This window comes from Cnephaeus nilssonii, assembly GCF_951640355.1.
Source record: "Cnephaeus nilssonii genome assembly, chromosome: 15".
NCBI lineage: Eukaryota > Metazoa > Chordata > Mammalia > Chiroptera > Vespertilionidae > Cnephaeus > Cnephaeus nilssonii.
The window spans coordinates 15,551,261-15,569,033 of NC_137086.1; the positions used below are offsets into that span (position 1 = coordinate 15,551,261).

At 39.4% G+C, this 17,773-nt stretch overlaps 1 protein-coding gene across 1 annotated transcript in view; it reads left to right on the forward strand.

Moving 5' to 3' along the window:
- The first annotated feature begins 347 nt into the window (after window positions 1-347).
- The window catches only part of TTC27 (tetratricopeptide repeat domain 27), a 100,736-nt gene continuing 83,310 nt past the window's right edge, over window positions 348-17,773 (forward strand). The window contains exons 1-5 of the mRNA XM_079792155.1: window positions 348-605; window positions 1,988-2,165; window positions 3,755-3,884; window positions 7,521-7,661; window positions 12,769-12,871. Coding sequence (XP_079648281.1) covers window positions 506-605; window positions 1,988-2,165; window positions 3,755-3,884; window positions 7,521-7,661; window positions 12,769-12,871 — 652 coding nt within the window. The 5' untranslated portion in view covers window positions 348-505. The remainder of the gene's footprint in view (window positions 606-1,987; window positions 2,166-3,754; window positions 3,885-7,520; window positions 7,662-12,768; window positions 12,872-17,773) is intronic.

Consider the following 17,773-nt stretch of genomic DNA (forward strand, 5'->3'; position numbering starts at 1 on the left):
CAGGTAGCGAGGAGCGTTCAGACCCAAGAAGGTTTGGGAATTAAAGCGGCAGACCTTCCATTGAAGGGCAGCTGGACCCGAAAGCCCGCAGTCCCGAGGGAGAGGCCCCTGAGGACGCCACGCCTCCCATGACGCCTGCAGCCCGCGGCTGCCGCCCTCGGGGCGGGGCTGAGGTCGGCCGCGCCCACCAATCCCGTCCATTCCCCGCTCGGGGCGGGGCTGAGGTCGGCCGCGCCCTCCAATCCCGTCCATTCCCCGCTTGGGGCGGGGCAACTCTACTGGGCATGCTCAGTATCAGGGTCTTAGCGTCGGTTTTCTAGGCGGAAGCTAGTGCGGGGTCCGTTTTTCCCAGGATGCCCCGCGCTGCTGTTATGGCCGCCTCCCCGGGCCGTTATTAGCACATGGGGTTCCACAAGCGTTGTCGTCACTGGACTTCGGCGTCTGTGCACCTTCCCTTTTTCACTTTAGTGTGTGACCGTTTTGGTAACCGGTTTGGGCTGGGGCGATGTCCGGGGAGATGTGGACCCCGGAGCTGGCAGTTTTGAGGGGCTTCCCCACTGAGGCTGAGCGGCAGCAATGGAAGCAGGAGGGAGTCGCCGGCTCAGGTGAGCGAGGCGCACTTGCCAGGGACTCAGGCCAGCGTCGGGCTGTGAGGAGAAGGGGTGGCAGTGGCTGGGTTCTTACCCCTCCTTGTTTTATTTTATTTTCCTACCAAAATCTTGTCGATGGCTTAAGGCTCTGGGTGGTTGCATACTTGACATGGTGGGCGTGTCCTCATCCTCCGAGCTTGTCTTCCCCCCAAACTTCTCATCGCCCAGGTTCAGAAATGATAACAATGGCAACATCAGCCACTTTTCTGACATTTATTTAGTCGTTTGATCTTTTGTTTCTTTTCTTTTTTTAGTTGTTTGATCTTTATAATAGACACGAAAGGTAGATGCTACTTTAAATTTGCTGATGAAGGCATTTAACTACTGACTGGTTAAGTCATGTATTCAAGGTTGCACAGCTCGTAAGCAGAAAAGCTGTGATTCTTCCTAGCAATGCACATTTAACCGAGAGTTAAGGAATGAAAAGGCACACATACTAGTGGGATATAGGCACATCTGATTGTGGTATTTAGGCTGGACCCAGAAGAGAAATAGCATTTATGACAGTATACAAGTGGTGTGCGTGTGTGCACACACAAAATAGGTGCATCAGGATAGGTAGTTTCTGAAGTCTTGTCTGGAACAGTTTCATGGGAAGAAGTAAGACTTGAGCTGATTTTTGGTTAAAGGATAAGGCTGACAGGTGGAGAAGAGCTCAGCAGGAGAAATCACAAGTGTAAGAGTATGGAGGAGGGAGTGTGCGTGAGATTCTAGAGGAGCAGTGAGTGAACCAGCTTTTTTGAGGGGCAGCCAGGCTGTGAAATGTCTTAGAACTCTGACTATGGAAACTTTTACATTGTTAGTAGGAATTTCTTTGAATTCCCAGCAGAAAGGTGAGAATACTTATTAATGAGGAATGTTATTTCTGGGTCTAACTTCTACTTTGCTACTCATATTTTGTAGATAAGCTGCTAATTCTAGGAGAAGTAATGTTTGTAGAGTGATGGTAATTGGTTCAGTGCTTTTTTTTAAAAATATATTTTATTAATTTTTTTACAGAGAGGAAGGGAGAGGGATAGAGAGCTAGAAACATCAATGAGAGAGAAACATCGATCAGCCGCCTCCTGCACACCCCCCACAGGGGATGTGCCCGCAACCAAGTTACATGCCCTTGACCGGAATCGAACCTGGGACCCTTCAGTCCGCAGGCCAACGCTCTATCCACTGAGCCAAGCCGGTTTCGGCAGTTCAGTGCTTTTTGATTAATGTACAGCAAGCATTCTAAATATATACTCTTTTGCATACTAAAATGGTAGATTTACTTAAATAGTAGTATCCTTTACAGTATGAAAAAAAATTGTTCTTTTGGATTATTGATCTAATTTTTTATATTACAGAGAGTGGATCGTTCCTACAATTGCTGCTAGAAGGGAATTATGAGGCCATATTCTTAAATTCATTGACTCAAAATATTTTTAATTCAACAAAGATAACTGAAGAAAAGATTGACAGCTACCTAGAGAAGCAGATATTAACATTCCTGGATTTCTCACCAGATTTGGACAAAACCCAAAGGTAGAATTTTATTTGAAGTTTTCATAGAGAATGTGCATCTTAATACATTTAATAGAGCTTTGACAGTATAAGGCACTGATTTTAGCAGTTATTGAAATACCCAGCTTTACATTTATTTAGGGCTCATAATGTACCAAATAATCAATGTTAAGAGCTTCTCTCCAGGGGACCATTAGAATGAAAAAGTAAAGTGGTGTAGGATATAAGGATTTTGTATATGAAATTGGCATGTAATTGGATGGTAACTAATTCACTGAGCTTCCAAATGCTTAGGTCTGATAGTTTTTACCTATAAACAAGACTTCAGACCATATTTCCTTTTAACTTGAAAGCATATCCTGTTCATCTTGTTATTTCTAGATTGCTGAGTGACACTTAATAATAACTATTTTTATTATGTTTTAGACTGTTAACTTTCTAGAGATCAGAAAACTTAATGCATTTATTATGGAACCCTTGTTTTACCTTCTTCCACTAAAGTTGATATAAGTTTGTAGGATTAAGTGTAATAGTTACATAGCAGTAAAACCTAATTTTTACTGTTATAAATTTGTTAATATCCTTCTGACTTTATTATCTTGGCATCCACATCAAGTTTTAATTTTCTTTAATATGCATACAATTTTGTTTTACCATTATTTCTAGGCAATGGCTTTGTTTTTTCTTCAACAGACTACTGTACTAAATGTTGAGGTTGTGAAGAGGAATAAGACATAATTTGTATCCATAAGGGAGTTCACAAAAGAATGTTACTGTAGGCATTTTATTTCATTTTAAAGATTAATATCACTCCTTTTCATTTTTATGGTTTACTGGTAGTTTACCAGTACATTCCTAAAATGGCTGTCCTGATTCATATTTTGCTGTCTGAAGTATGTGCCAGTATCATAGAAACTGGCTTTGTGGTGTACATTAAAACATATACATGTACGTTAATCACTGGGAGAGCAGAATTCCAGCTTGTCTTGTAGAGCTGAAAAGAAAGATTTCAGTTGCCTCATTTTGAAGAATTTGAAATTAAGTTCTATATGCAGTTGGCCTTAGGGATTTAGATTTTTGGTTGTGATGGTTATAGTAAGACATTAAGATCTTGCTACACACCTGTTTTCCCCAAGTTTCCTGATTTCTAACGAAGCAGGCTCTTTGGTCACCTTTTTTCTCTAGTGCTGCTCTTTTCAAAAAATACATATTTTTATTGATTTCATCTTTAAATAATATTTTAGATGATATTTTTTCTTTTAAAAATATACTTTTATTGATTTTAGAGAGAACCAGAAAGGGAGATAGAGATAGAAACATCAATAATGAGAGAGAATCATTGATTGGCTGCCTCCTGCATGCCCCCCACTGGGGATCAAGCTCACAACCTGGGCTTGTGCCCTGATTGGGAATCGAGCGGTGACCTCCTGGCTCATAAGTTGATGCTCAACCACTGAGACATGCTGGCTGGGTCAGAAATTTTTCTTTGTAATACTCTCGGATAATCTCAAATATTGGTTGATATCTTACATTTTGCTTATTAAAACTGAAATGAAATAGTATGGTGGTTATACAGTGGTTCACATTTATTTCTTTATTCTTATATGCAGACAACAATTGATTTTCTTAATTGGTGTGAGCAGTTTGCAACTCTTTGTTCAGAGTAACTGGACGGGGCCTCCGGTTGATTTACACCCTCAGGAATTCTTGCCATCTGTTTTGTTCCAGCAATTCAGTGAGGTATGCTTCTTGGAAACATCATATGTAGTTATTATGATGTGATCTATTCTTCAGGGACTAGTCTTTAGAAACTGGAGTTACCAATTAGTAAGAATGAATTCATGATTTTATAGCTTGTACAAAACCTGCCAAGAATGCTTGTTCCTCAGTCAGATTTTTGACATATTTCCAGAAGTGTCATTGCCAGTCTCAAACCCCACTTCAGATGTCCCCATTTTCTGGAGCTCTGTGAGCTGCTCTGTTTTTATAGCACAGGCAGCTGTACCAGGTGCTCATATATATACTAGTAGATGCCTATGTTCCCACAGTTACATAAAGGTGTTTTCTGGCAAAGCAGCAGATCTGGAAATCTTTTGCAGGTAAGTTTTGCTGCAATGCTTAGGAATAGTTCCCAGGGGTGAGTTCCTTTATCTTAAAAATATTGTCTTAAGTGCCTGGCACAGAGGTCTCCCTGTTGATATTCTTTTAAAAAAAAAAATATATATATATATTTTATTGATTTTTTTACAGAGAGGAAGGGAGAGGGATAGAGAGTTAGAAACATCGATCAGCTGCCTCCTGCACACCTCCTACTGGGGATGTGCCCACAACCAAGGTACCTGCCCTTGACTGGAATCGAACCTGGGACCCTTGAATCCGCAGGCCGATGCTCTATCCACTGAGCCAAACCAGTCAGGGCCCTGTTGATATTCTTATTCTCTGTATATGAAGACAGTGTTATTGACTTGCATCAGTAGATCATAGCAAATGGAAGGGATGGAGTTACTGAGATAAATGTTAGTAATTTGGTGGTGAGGTAGAAAGAGAAGAGGTACAAAAGCAGCCATAATCTGTATAAGTACCGCGCGCTAACCGATTGCGCCACTGGAGCTCCTGCAGCCATAATCTGAAAGCCATTATAATTGGTTGTGTGACTCAGTTTACTGAGTCATTGTATTCCATTGCAGCAGTGTAATTGAAATTCATAATGCTGACCCTGCGTCATTATTGAAAGGTTAAATGATCAAAGACCTTTTAGTTGGGAGTGGAACTTGAGTTAAAACCTGCAGGGCTATGAGGAAATGAAGAGTAGGGAAGAGGAGGGAATACATTCTAGTGCAATCATAAGAGCAGACATTTAGCGGGGAGAAGAGAGTGATGTTTGTGGGAAAAAATCCACTGAGTCAAACCAGCTAGGGCTAGTTTTACCAATTTTTGAACTTTATATAAAAGAAACAAACTATGTATTCTGTGATTTGCTTTGCTCAATGGTATATTTTTGAAATTATGCCATTATTTATTTTTACTGTTGTGTCATATCCTAATTGTATGGATATACTGCAATTTTATATTTCTGTTCTATTCTTACTGGCCATATGGGTTGTTTCCATTTTTTGATATATATTATTAGGAACACACCTTCTGGAAATTATTTGCAAGTTTCAAAGCACAGCAGATTTAAAAAATGATAGTATTTGGTTGGTGCAGTATACCAAATGGAGGAGGAGGTTTTATTGGCCCCAGGCTGTAGTTGGGCTGAGGGGATCAGTATTTCAACACACTTGTCAACCATCCCCAACACTTAATAGGGAAGCTGTAGAGTTTCTTGTGCAAGGGTGTTTACATGTTCAACTTCCCTTGGTAATGTCAGGATGCTTTTAAAAGGAGTATACAATTTATACTCTATACCAGCAATCTAAGGATTTATCCAGCCACCTGGATAGAGGATTTGGAAAGATGGAGCTGAAATTTTGAAACTGGGCAGTATTTTGTAGTTGTCATTTTCCTGTGCTGATTCATGTTTTTCTTTTTATAAAGATTTAATGGTTTTATTTATATTATTGTTTTTAAATTTTATTAAAATGATTGGGGTGCCATTGGTTATTAAAATTATATAGGTTTCAAATGTACAATTCTATAATATATCATCTGTATATTGGATTGTGTGTTCACCACCCAAAGTCGAGTCTCCTGTCACCATGTATCTGATCCCCTTTACCCTTTTCTATACTCTGCCACCTCCCATTCCTTCTGGTAACCACATACTGTTGTTTGTGGCATGGGTTTTTATTTGTTTGTCTTGTTTGTTCATTTGTTGCTTTTACTGTTATAGATCTTATTTTGCTAAGTGAAATAAGTCATATAGAAAAAGTTAAGAACCATATGATTTCACTCATATGTGGGATATATAAAGCTGATTCATCTTTCTTAGCCCTTGCAATGCACAAATATTTGTGAATATACTTTATGGTCATGGAGTCTAGTCACCAAAGCCAGATTAATTTCCCCTGCCTCTAATTTATGGCCTTGTGTCAGTGCGAAGGCTGGGAGTGATCCTGGTCCTGAACTTGAGGCCTTCCTAATGCCTTCCACGGCCCTGACCTTGCTGAGTGACAGGAAGAGATGGGGAAGGCAGCATATGGTGGGAAAAACATTGGTTTGGGAGTTGGAAAACTTGGACTATATTCTTTATTCAGACCCTAAGTTCTGTGTGATTTGGGGCTTCACTTAACTTTTTTGGATCTGTTGTCTCACTTCTAAAATTGAGGCAGTTGGAAATAACTTCAAAATAGTTCCTTAATGATTTAATTTTTAAAAAATTCCTTCTGTCCGTAGTGGAGATAACAGTGAGCTTTATGTGTGGTTTGGTGGGAGTCATTCATGTTGTCTTTATTCCTCTTTATACTTCTCAGTATAATTTTATCATAAGAATTCTATGAGGTATAGTTTCTATTATTTCATTTTATAATTGATGAAACTGAGGCTTCGGTTAAGAAATTTATCTGTCTACAAACTGATAAGAAGCAGACAAAGGACACCATCCTGTGTCTCTGAGATTAGAGCTCATATTCCTAACAGTTACGCATCCCTGCTGTCTGTTTTGTGGAACCTGTCACAATTGTGCAGTTCACATTTTAAAAACATTTAGGAAATCTGTGCAGTCAAGGGGTGGAGTTTTCACAGGCATCCCTATTTTGCAGCTTTTTTTAAAAAAATTGTTTTTCTTTTTTCTTTTGTTCTTCTTCTTTTTTTTTTTTTTTGGCAGCTTTCTGTTCTCTGCTCCTTGGTTGTGTGCCTGCTCAGCACTTGCTATGTAAGACCTTGTTGGCTTGATAGGAATTATGAGGGCATGCGACAAGGGTTAGGGGAGGCGGGGGGGGGGAAGGTCAGTGGGGAAAAGAAAAAGGACATATATGTACTACTATATATAATACTTTAAACAATAATAAAAAAAAGAGAAACAAACAAAAATAAAAGAAATTATGGAGCAGTCATGCTTTGTAATGACATTTGCCAGCTAATGAAGCATATGTGAAATGTGTTTAAAATACTTTAGGGATGCTTTTTACTGAGATGACATTTTGTTGTAAGTAAATCTATAAAGTCATGATGCCTCTTCAGTGTTAGTATTGTCTTGAGCTCCCTGTTCCTCTGAAGCACAGCAGATGGGTGGCTCTCTGTCAGGGCCGGCTGGATTTGTAGATCCCTAAGGGCATTTATGATGTTATGATTCTGCCCAGTGCCAATTACTCTGTAATAGATTAATGTCTTTGCTTCAGAACTGGAGTAACTGGAAAATATGTGTAATTACAAGACATAAAGATTAATGATATTTTGTTAAATTATATCTTCTTAGTTTACAAATTTTTTTTTTAGGTGAAAGGACTGGATGCAGTTGTTCTGAGTCTGCTCATTCTTGATGGTGAATCAGTCTACAGCCTGACCTCGAAGCCCATACTGCTGTTGTTAGCACGCATTATCCTAGTGAATGTAAGACATAAACTGACAGCACTTCAGGTAAGGGAAGACAGGGAACCAGGAGGTTCATACCCAGGTGCGACTTTTGTGCTGATTAGCACCAGACTTTAGGTGTGATGTTGACGATATCTTAACATATTTATTGTCTAAGTTGCCTTGTAGGTATTTAATTTTAAAACCTGATGAACATAAGCAAAAGCTTTCTCCCCTCATGATTTTCATCTAGTATAAAATGAGATTATATTGAGCCTCTTTAATAGGATTGTAAGTATGGATGTATGTAACATGTATGCATGTATATAAATGTTCATTCTCTGAACCTGAAATATAGGTTTAAAAACATCCTTCATAGTCTTTTATGAATTTCATGTAAGATAATGAGCAATAGGCAGAGTTTAGCATGATCGATTGCAGAGGATCTTAGTTACTATTTCCTGGCTCACGAGATCCACCCTTGTTTCATTATTTGGGTTGGGTTTAGTAGAGCATTTGTTGAGTATCTGACGTGGTTTCCTTAAGTCATGTGTAAATTAGTGAGAAGAAGCACTCAGACTCAGAAAGCTAAACAGGCAGTAGTAGGAGGCGACAAAATAACAAGAAATACAAAGAAAGTCTTTGGAGGTTTAGAGGAGGTGTCACTGTGCTTTGTGCAGTCTCTATTTTAACTACTGGAGTCTCTATAACTATTCAGCTTTGCATTGTGGTGTAAAAGCAGCTGGAGACTCTGTGTGAACAAATGGGTGTGACTGTGTTGTACCAATAAAGTTTTATTTATGTTTACTAAAATTTTAATTTTAGCCTCAGCAGTTGGCTCAGTTGGTTGGAGTGTTGTTCTGTACACCAAAGGTTGTAGGTTTGATTCCCTGTCAGGGCACATACCTAGGTGGTTTCCAGCCACAGTTAGGGTGTGTACGGGAGACAACTGAACAATGTTTCTCTCTCTCTCTCTTTGGAATGATTTAAAAATGTAAAGCTATTCTGACTCCTTGGGCTGTACAAATACTGGTGGTGGGCTGCATTTGGCCCATAGGCTGTATCTTGCTTACTCCTGTTCTGATTGTTGCAGCCTGGGGACTCAGACCCTGTATTGCCAATAGTAAATCTAAATTTTATGTGAAGTCTCTTAGTTTCTAAAAATTGAAAAAAATTTAAAAAACACAATATTTCTATGGCAAAATGTAGACTTGGTTTGTACTGTATGAGGGCTTGCTTTCACAAGCATTTAAGTTTAGTCAGAGAAGAGGCAAGAAAGGAAGTGATATCTCTATCAACAAATCTCATGAGAGCCAGAGATTTATTTGGAATCAGTTGCTCTGGAAGTTTTTCTAATTGATGTGTTTCAACATGTCCTAGCAGATATAAGGTCTTATCATTGTTTTCTTAGCGACATTAGTTTGAATTAAAAAATGTTTCCCTAGTTGATCTGAGTTAAATGGTCCTATAGACGAGCAATCGCCAACCTTTCGGACTTCACGGACCACCAGTGGTCTGTGGACTACTTGTTGGCGACCGCTGCTATAGACTACAAACTAGTATGTACTTGGCTTTGAAGAAAGTATCAACAAGGATGAGGCTACCAGATGACAGAATTTTCTTTCTAGTGAGACTAATGGTCATTAATGAGTGAATAAGACAATTTTAAGTTTTGTTGGTCGAAAACTTTGATCAGCAAGTATATTAAGCATCACTTGAATAAAGGTACATGTACTATCAGCAACTAGCAGAACAAGTTAACATGTGGTCATACTTGGTAGGGTTGGAGAGACAAGTTACCTGAACTTCTTGGCATGTGTTTAACTTTGACTTCAGCTTTTAACCCTGTTTTCTTATTGCACGTCTCTATGCAACACAAAGATCATTCTGTGCTGAAACCTGGCCTGTCAATCAAAGCATTCAAGTTTTTTTCTCTTTGGGTCTTGAATACATTACTCTCTAAATGATGATGTTAAAAGTGACTTTAATAAATGAAGGTAAAATGGTTACAAAGCACAACATATTTATCCAAGTTAATTTTAATCTTTTAAATTAATTTTGAATAAGTTGGCTCCTAGGAAATGTATCAAGTTGTGTATTGCAGTATTATTTTGGTGGAACTGTAAAAGATGATTTTCCCCTGCCCTCTAACTTGTGAAATTTGTAGACTAGTATTAGTAATATGTAAATGTGGAGTGGAAAGAGTCCTGGCTTTGAAATCACACCAGTTTGTCTGGCTCAGCCACTTAACAACTGTGTGACCTTATGCTAGTTAATTTCTCTGAATTCCAGTTCTCTTGTTGATAAAATGGAATAAGCCAGCAAGCATTTATTGGGTGTCTCTGAGTACAGGAATGCCCCTGCCTTCTAGGAGGTAATTGACTAGCATGACTTCTCCATCAGAACATTCTGTAGTAAGCCCTGTAATCAGGAGGCAGGATCTAGAAACCATCTAAAGCAAGGCTTCAAATTCTTTTATTTATTAATGACTCAAATGTTCTATTAAGCAATTCTTGGCAAATAGAAAAAGGCACTTTTATTTTCTAGTAGAACATAGCTATGCTTTATTTGTTTTGCACTTCCACTTCTAGTATATAAAGATTTTGGGTTAAGAGTTAGTTTTATAGATCTGATTAAAAAAAAAAAATATATATATATATATATATATATATATATATACACACACACACACACACACACACTTTTATTTCAGAGAGGAATAAAGAGGGAGAGAGAGATAGAAACAGCAATGTCTCATTGGGATTCTAGCCTGCAACCAGGGCATGTGCCTGACTGGGAATCAAACTATGAATTTCTGGTTGGTAGGTCGATGCTCAACTACTGAGCCACACACCAGCTGGGCTAGATCTGATTTTTAAGAGTTCAGCATCTTATGTTGTATGTTTTCTTACCAAGGCAGTCTCTTTGGATCTATCTAAATTCCCATATGTAGAAAAGGAAAAGACTCTGCTGCCAAACCTGACTCACTTATTGCTGACAGAGGATAAGGGACAGATAACTGATGTGTACACGGACTTCATTAGCTTTACTGATAGGAACAGAATGAGGCAACACCCAGGGAATTACATTAAAAATGATGTGAAACTTCTTTCTATTAGATAATTCTATCTTTCCTTACATGGACAGAGGAAACCGCATTAATAATTAGAAAGCATTTGTCATAGAGTCAAAATTCATTTGTGATTGTGTCATTGTTGCAACTGTTGTGATGTACAGCAGTTCAGAAGGGGAACCAGGCAGTTTTACCTCTTAATCAAATGCAGATGTTAAGGTCAAGTAAAACTTGGTAATTAAGCATGACCTCCCATTAGTAATTATTGCTTTTTTATAAAAAGGAAAATTAATTTCTCACAGCGTTACACAATATAATTCAAAATGACAGTTTTAATTTAGATGATCTAGTGCATGATCATGTTTAATGCTTTAATCTATATATATAAAAGCCTAAGCGACCGTTAGGACTGGTCGACCAAATGACCAGTCAACCAGTCGCTATGATGTGCACTGACCACCAGGAGGCAGATGCTCAGTGCTGGAGCTGCAGTTGGCTGTGGTCAGTGCGTTCCCACAGCCAACCTCCCACAGTTCCTCCCATGGGCCCGCCAGCCCAGATAGGCCCCGATCACCGGCCAGGCCAAGGGACCCCACCCGTGCATGAATTCGTGCACTGGGCCTCTAGTGAGTCTATAAAAAATAGAACTTGTACACACACGCACATTCATAGAGGAAGATGTAGAAGAATATGAGCCTTTGTCTTGGATTTTTCTGAGAAAGAACGATGGCATTGGGGCAGCAGGAGAGAGATGTTCACTCTTCACTGTGTTTGCTTATGTTAGGCGTCCTCAAACTATGGCCCGCAGGCCACATGCGGGTGTTTTTGCCGTTTTGTTTTTTTACTTCAAAATAAGATATGTGCAGTGTGCATAGGAATTTGTTCATAGTTTTTTTTAAACTATAGTCTGGCCCTCCAACGGTCTGAGGGACAGTGAACTGGCCCCCTGTTTAAAAAGTTTGAGGACCCCTGGCTTATGTATTGCCAGTTGTTGTTGTTTGTTGTTTTTCTTTTTTTAAATAAAGATGTAATGATAAGTAAGAACAAGCATCAGAGAAGAGAGAAAAACCACTGTGTTCTCAGCCTGTGAGTTAGTCAAGACAATGTATAAAATGCAGTCTTTACCCTCAAAAAATGTATGGACTAGATAGAGTTGTACACTTGAAAAACAAGAGCTGTCCAATGTGGTCTAACTTCTAGGAGCAGTGTAGAAGTTCAGAAGTGAGAGACCAGAGTGTGTAACACTAGTGGGACAGAGCTTCATGGGAGAGGTTTCACAAATGTGTGGAAGGGAATGTCCCGGTTTTGGACAATATTTGAATGAATCCAGTGTATTTCTTACTTGGTAGTTTGTGCAAAACACATTGCTTTGGGGAAGATAGAGATGAGTAAGACATGATTTCTCATCTTGTTGGGTAAATGGTGGACAACACCGAAAGCTAGGGGTGATATACTGGATCACAGTGGAGTGTGTTTGCAAAGGGAGGTACAAGTATATGCTGGGAGTGTAAATGAAGGAAAATGTCCACCCCCCACACTCCCAGGAGGTTCTTTTTTTTAATATAATATATTTCTATTGATTTTAGAGAGAGAGGAAGGGAGAAGGAAAGAGAAATAGAAACATTGATCAGCTGCCTCCTGCAAGCCCCCGACTGGGGCCTGCAACCCGGGCATGTGCCTTGATTGGGAATCAAACCAATGACCTCTTGCTGCATGGGACCATGCTCAATCCACTGAGCCATACTGGCCAGGCTCCCCCTAGGAGGTTCTTGCGGGAGGCCTCCTAGCACTGTTGGTGCTGACAGAAAACAGTGTGGTTGCAGCAGACATTTTAGTGGAGGAGATGGTGAGTTTGAAATGGTGTCAGGAAGCCCAGTGGACTAAAAAGAACAGGCTTTGAGAGAACAGAGGACAGGGATGTTCTTGTGGAAGATGTAGAAGCGGATTTGAGTATTATTACTGAATACATAGCAGTGGATTGAGAAGCTTATTGAATAAGGTCAGTTTCACAAATGTAAAAAAATTCATTTCAATTAATGCAAAAGATATTTTTCCAAAGGGTCCCTTTATTTCAACATACACGGTGCTTTCTTTTTCTAGAGCTTGCCTTGGTGGACTTTGAGGTGTGTGAATGTTCACCAGCAGTTGCTTGAGGAACGCTCACCTCAGCTTTTTGCTCTTGCTGAAGGTTGTATTGATCAAGGTATGTAGCAGGTTTTTATTGGATGTGGGCATGTAACTCCATTTCAATTTCTTGGCTGAGACATTCCTTTTTAGCTTATCCTTTTATAGGTAATAGTGACTTTATTTGAAGTTGTTTCTTTTTTTTTTTTCTGGAGGTGGAATATCAAATTATTAGGTTGTCAGATTATAGAATTTCTTTTATTTTTGCATTTTTTTTAAAAAAAGGTAATCATTATCATTTATGTTACCTACTTAGAAGGAATGATCTGTTCTATGCAGGTCACCATGATTTTATCATGAATTGCTTAAAGGTATTTTAATATTTTCTCTGTAATTTAAGAGGTCTTTTTGCAAAAGCAAAAACAAGTGTAAGCTTCCTTTTTTCCAAAAAGATCTTTAACTCATTATGGAGTGAATTGCATGCAGAATAGGAAATTATTTATCCTATATCTTATTAAGTACATGAAGAAAAGCTTTTTAAAAAAAATTTTTGGTGGAAAATACTTTTTATTGAGGGTGACAGTGGCTAGAGAGACATTAATTTGTGCAGTAATATAGTAAACTAGGTGATCAGTTGAAACTAATTTCTTAAGTTTTTATTTTGTTTTAGGACAAATACATAAGTATATGCTAATATTAGATAAAGTGAACCATCTATAATTCAGAATGAAGATATTTGAATCGATAATACTATAGATTTTAATAATCTATAATAATTGATTCATTTATATTGTTTATATTAGGACGTGGTTTATATTCTTTCAAGACTTTAGGTAACATAAGGCTATGGAATGAGCAAGGGCATTTAATTTTTTTATTTTTTAAAAATATTTTATGGTAAGATTCATATGACATCCTGTATTTGTCTCCATTTTTAAAATTTTTTTAAAATTATATTTTATTGCTTTTTTTACAGAGAGGAAGGGAGAGAGATAGAGAGCTAGAAACATTGATGAGTGAGAAACATCGATCAGCTGCCCTACTGGGGATGTGCCCGCAACCAAAGTACATGCCCTTGACCGGAATCAAACCTGGGACCTTTCAGTCCTGCAGGCCAATGCTCTATCCACTGAGCCAAACCAGTTAGGGCGAGAAAGGGCATTTTAGAATAAACTTTGTCTCTATTAAAACATATTTATTCTGCCCTAGGCAGTTTGACTCAGTGGTTTGAGCGTTGGCCCTTGGACGGAAGGGTTGCAGGTTTGATTCCAGTCAAGGGCATGTACCTTGGTTGCAGGCTCAATCTCTGGACCCTGGTCAGGTTCCACCTCCTTTCTACTCTCTCTAAAAAAAATGGAAAAAGTATCCTTGGGTGAGGATTAAAATAAATAATAGTAATAATAAAATAAATACACTTTTCTTTATGTTAAAAAAGTATTCTGAGCTTCAACTTTGTATATTTAAAAACTTTATTCTGCCACTGAATTTATTTATTTATTGTTACATATAATAAACACGAATATTTCAAAAAAACCAATTTTAAATATAATAATATTACATGCAATAAAAATTAATATTTCAATAAGAAAGATTTTAAATTTAATAACATTACCAAAACTGTAATAACAGTATAATATCACAAAAGTTGTAGGAAATTTTAAGAATCTGCAAATAATGGGATTACTTTTATTATATTCTAAAATATTTGTTTCTCTGGCTCTATTTTGGGAGAGAGAGAGAAACATTGATGTGAGAGAGACACATTGATTGGTTATCTCCCTAACATGCTATATCCACTGAGCCAAACTGGCTAGGGCTCTATATGTACTTTTTAGGGGGAACTCTTTCTATTAGTCCTCCATCTTGATTGCAGATTTGACCTAATTTAATTTCTGTACACAAAATTTTCAAAATGTAAAATATTATCGAAGCATGAGAAACTTGATTCTATCCAGATACCATGTGGTACTTTGAGTCATTTCATAATAGAGTTGCTTAGGTATGGCATTCTCTTCAAAATGGAATATCAAGTGGGACTTGGAGAAAACTGAGACCTGATGATGCCTGTTTAGCAGATATGTCTTATTTATTTATTTAATATATTTCATTGATTTTTTACAGAGAGGAAGGAAGAGGGAGAGAGAGTTAGAAACATCGATGAGAGAGAAACATCAATCAGCAGCCTCCTGCACACCCCCCACTACCAGGGGTGTGCCTGCAATCAAGGTACATGCCCTTGACCGGAATTGAACCTGGGACCCTTGAGTCCGCAGGCCGATGCTCCATCCACTGAGCCAAACTGGTTAGGGCTAGCAGATATGTCTTGTCCTCTTTCTGTTTTTAGTGAAATGAAAATGTGTAGACTATGTCTTCCCCCATTCATGTCTTCACATATTTTTTAAGTGAGAGACACTCTATAAACAAACTGTGCAAGGGGGAAATGAGTGTGTGTGTGTGTGTGTGTGTGTGTGTGTGTGTGTGTGTTGCGGGGGGATGAGCTGAATGTCATTGAAAGTAATGGGGGAAAAGTTGGCTCTGGCCAGAGGATAATGGGAAAAAATTGGAGGAGGATGGCATCAGGATTCAGGTCCTATTTAATTTTAAAAAGGTAGTTACAGCCTACTGCATAGGATATACAGTTTCCTATGCTTTATTATACTTTCATGGAAAATTTGTAAATGAACAAAAACTAAGATATCACAGGCAGTTGTTTTTTTTAAAGGAAATGAAGTTTGGTATAGCCATTGATGCAGATTTATTCTATATTATGTAAATCTACATTAATGGCTGTCTCTTTACCATATCTCTGACCAATGTTCATAATGATAACTCTTTATTATGAAAAGAAGAAAATTCCTTTCTTATGTACTATTTTTAAAGGGAGGAACCACAATGGTGTATTTTAGAGAGAATTCTAAGAGGTAAAGTTAAGTTTCTGAACAGAAAGGGATAATAACTAAGATATTGGAAAATATGACTGTAACTGACTCATTCCCCAAGTGGTCTCAGTTCCTTTCTGCAGTGTATTGTAGCATATCATTTGCTTTGCCTTACAACTCAGAATTTTTATGTTGCTATTCTAGGCTAATCAACGACATTTTTCATGTTATCTAGTCATAAATTGGTCCATTTGGCTATGTCTAAATAGGTCTGTAGATAGTCTTAAACTGCAACATTTCATAAATAATTTTATTTAAAAAATGTTTTGTTCTGGGATTTGACCCAAGTGTTAACCAAGCAGTCAGTTATAACTGAAATACTGTTCAGTGTCCAGGGAAGAATATTATATTTGAAATGTTGCCCTTGAGGGATTATCAGAAAGTTGGAAGGATTTTTTTGCAGTCTATGAAACAGAGCAAGTATATTATGAACAACTGTGATCTTTATCTTTTGGTCCAAGAATGTTGCATCAGTACCATGTAGTGGAATAGAGTGCATCAGAGTGTCAGCTGGACTGATCCCGTCTTTGAAAGGAGTAAGTTGGAATCTTGAGATAGTGTCTCTCAGCACCATCTAAAGCACTCTTGGATGTCACACTCATGAAACCATGGTTCTCTAAAGACTGCTTAAGGCCCTGACCAGTTTGGCTCAGTGTATAGAGCGTCAGCCTACAGACTCAGAGGTCCCAGGTTTGATTTCGTTCGGGGGCATGTACCTTGGTTGCGGGCACATCCCCAGTGGAGTATGTGCAGGAGGCAGCTGATCGATGTTTCTCTCTCATCGATGTTTCTAGCTCTCTATCCCTCTCCCTTCCTCTCTGTAAAAAATCAATAAAATATATATATTAAAAAAAGACTGCTTAAGGATACACAACCATTTATTGTAGGCTTTGATACTGAAAATGCATGAGCCATAATATTGCAGTTTAGCTATTTGAAGATGAGCTCATGAAGAAGTCACCGTCTAAGAGAAACAGGTTAAAATGCTTTGTTCAAGGGTTCTGTTGTGACATCTACAGGCAGTTGTGTGACTCTAGGGTCAGATTGTTCCCACATTGAAAGAATTCAAGAGATTAGTTTCTTGGTGACTGACATATGCGTTTACTTGTAAAATAATTTGATACTTTAAAATGAATGTTATTAATCATGCTAAATATGATTATCCTATACTAGCAGCCCGTTTGCATGAAGATTCGTGCAATAGACCTTCATTCACCTGGCTGCCTATACCAGTTTTCTGCCGGCACCGGGGACCCAGGCCTTGGCTGTGGCCACCGCCTTCTGCCTTCTTTCAGGGTCGGGGCTTGTCCCCGGGCGGCGGCCTTGGGCTCGGCTGCACCCCAGCCTCCCTGCTACGGATCTCAGGAGCCGACCCCCGGTGGTTGCCTGCTATCCGTGCAGGCTCCCCACTGGTGCCCAAGGCCGGGAAAGCCTCCGCCCGAGGCTTTCCCGGCCTTGGGCTCGGCCGCACCCAGCGTCCCTGCTACAGATCGGAGGAGCCGACCCCCGGTGGTTGCCTGCGATCCGTGCAGGCTCCCCGCTGGTGCCCAAGGCTGGGAAAGCCTCCGCCCGAGGCTTTCCTGGCATTGGGCTCCGCCGCACCCCAGCATCCCTGCGACGGTTTCCTGGTGGGCGTGGCTGGTGGGTGTAGCGAAGGTACGGTCAATTTGCATATTACTCTACTATTAGGTAGGATAATAAAAGGCTAATATGCAAATAGACCGAATGGTGGGCCAACCAGTCGCTATGACATGCACTGACCACCATGTAGCAGATGCTCCATGCAGGAGCTGCCCCCTGGTGCTCAGTGTGCTTTCACCGGGGGAGCACCACTCAGCCAGAAGCCAGGCTCATGGCTAGCGAGCACAGCAGCGGTGGCAGGTGGCAGGAGCCTCTCTGGCCTCCGCGACAGCGCTAAGGATGTCTGACTGCCATCAGTTGGACATCCCTCGAGGGCTCCCAGACTGCAAGAGGGCGCAGGCCCTGCTGAGGGACCCACTCTGCGCCCCCCTCCCCAAATGCACGAATTTCGTGCACCGGGC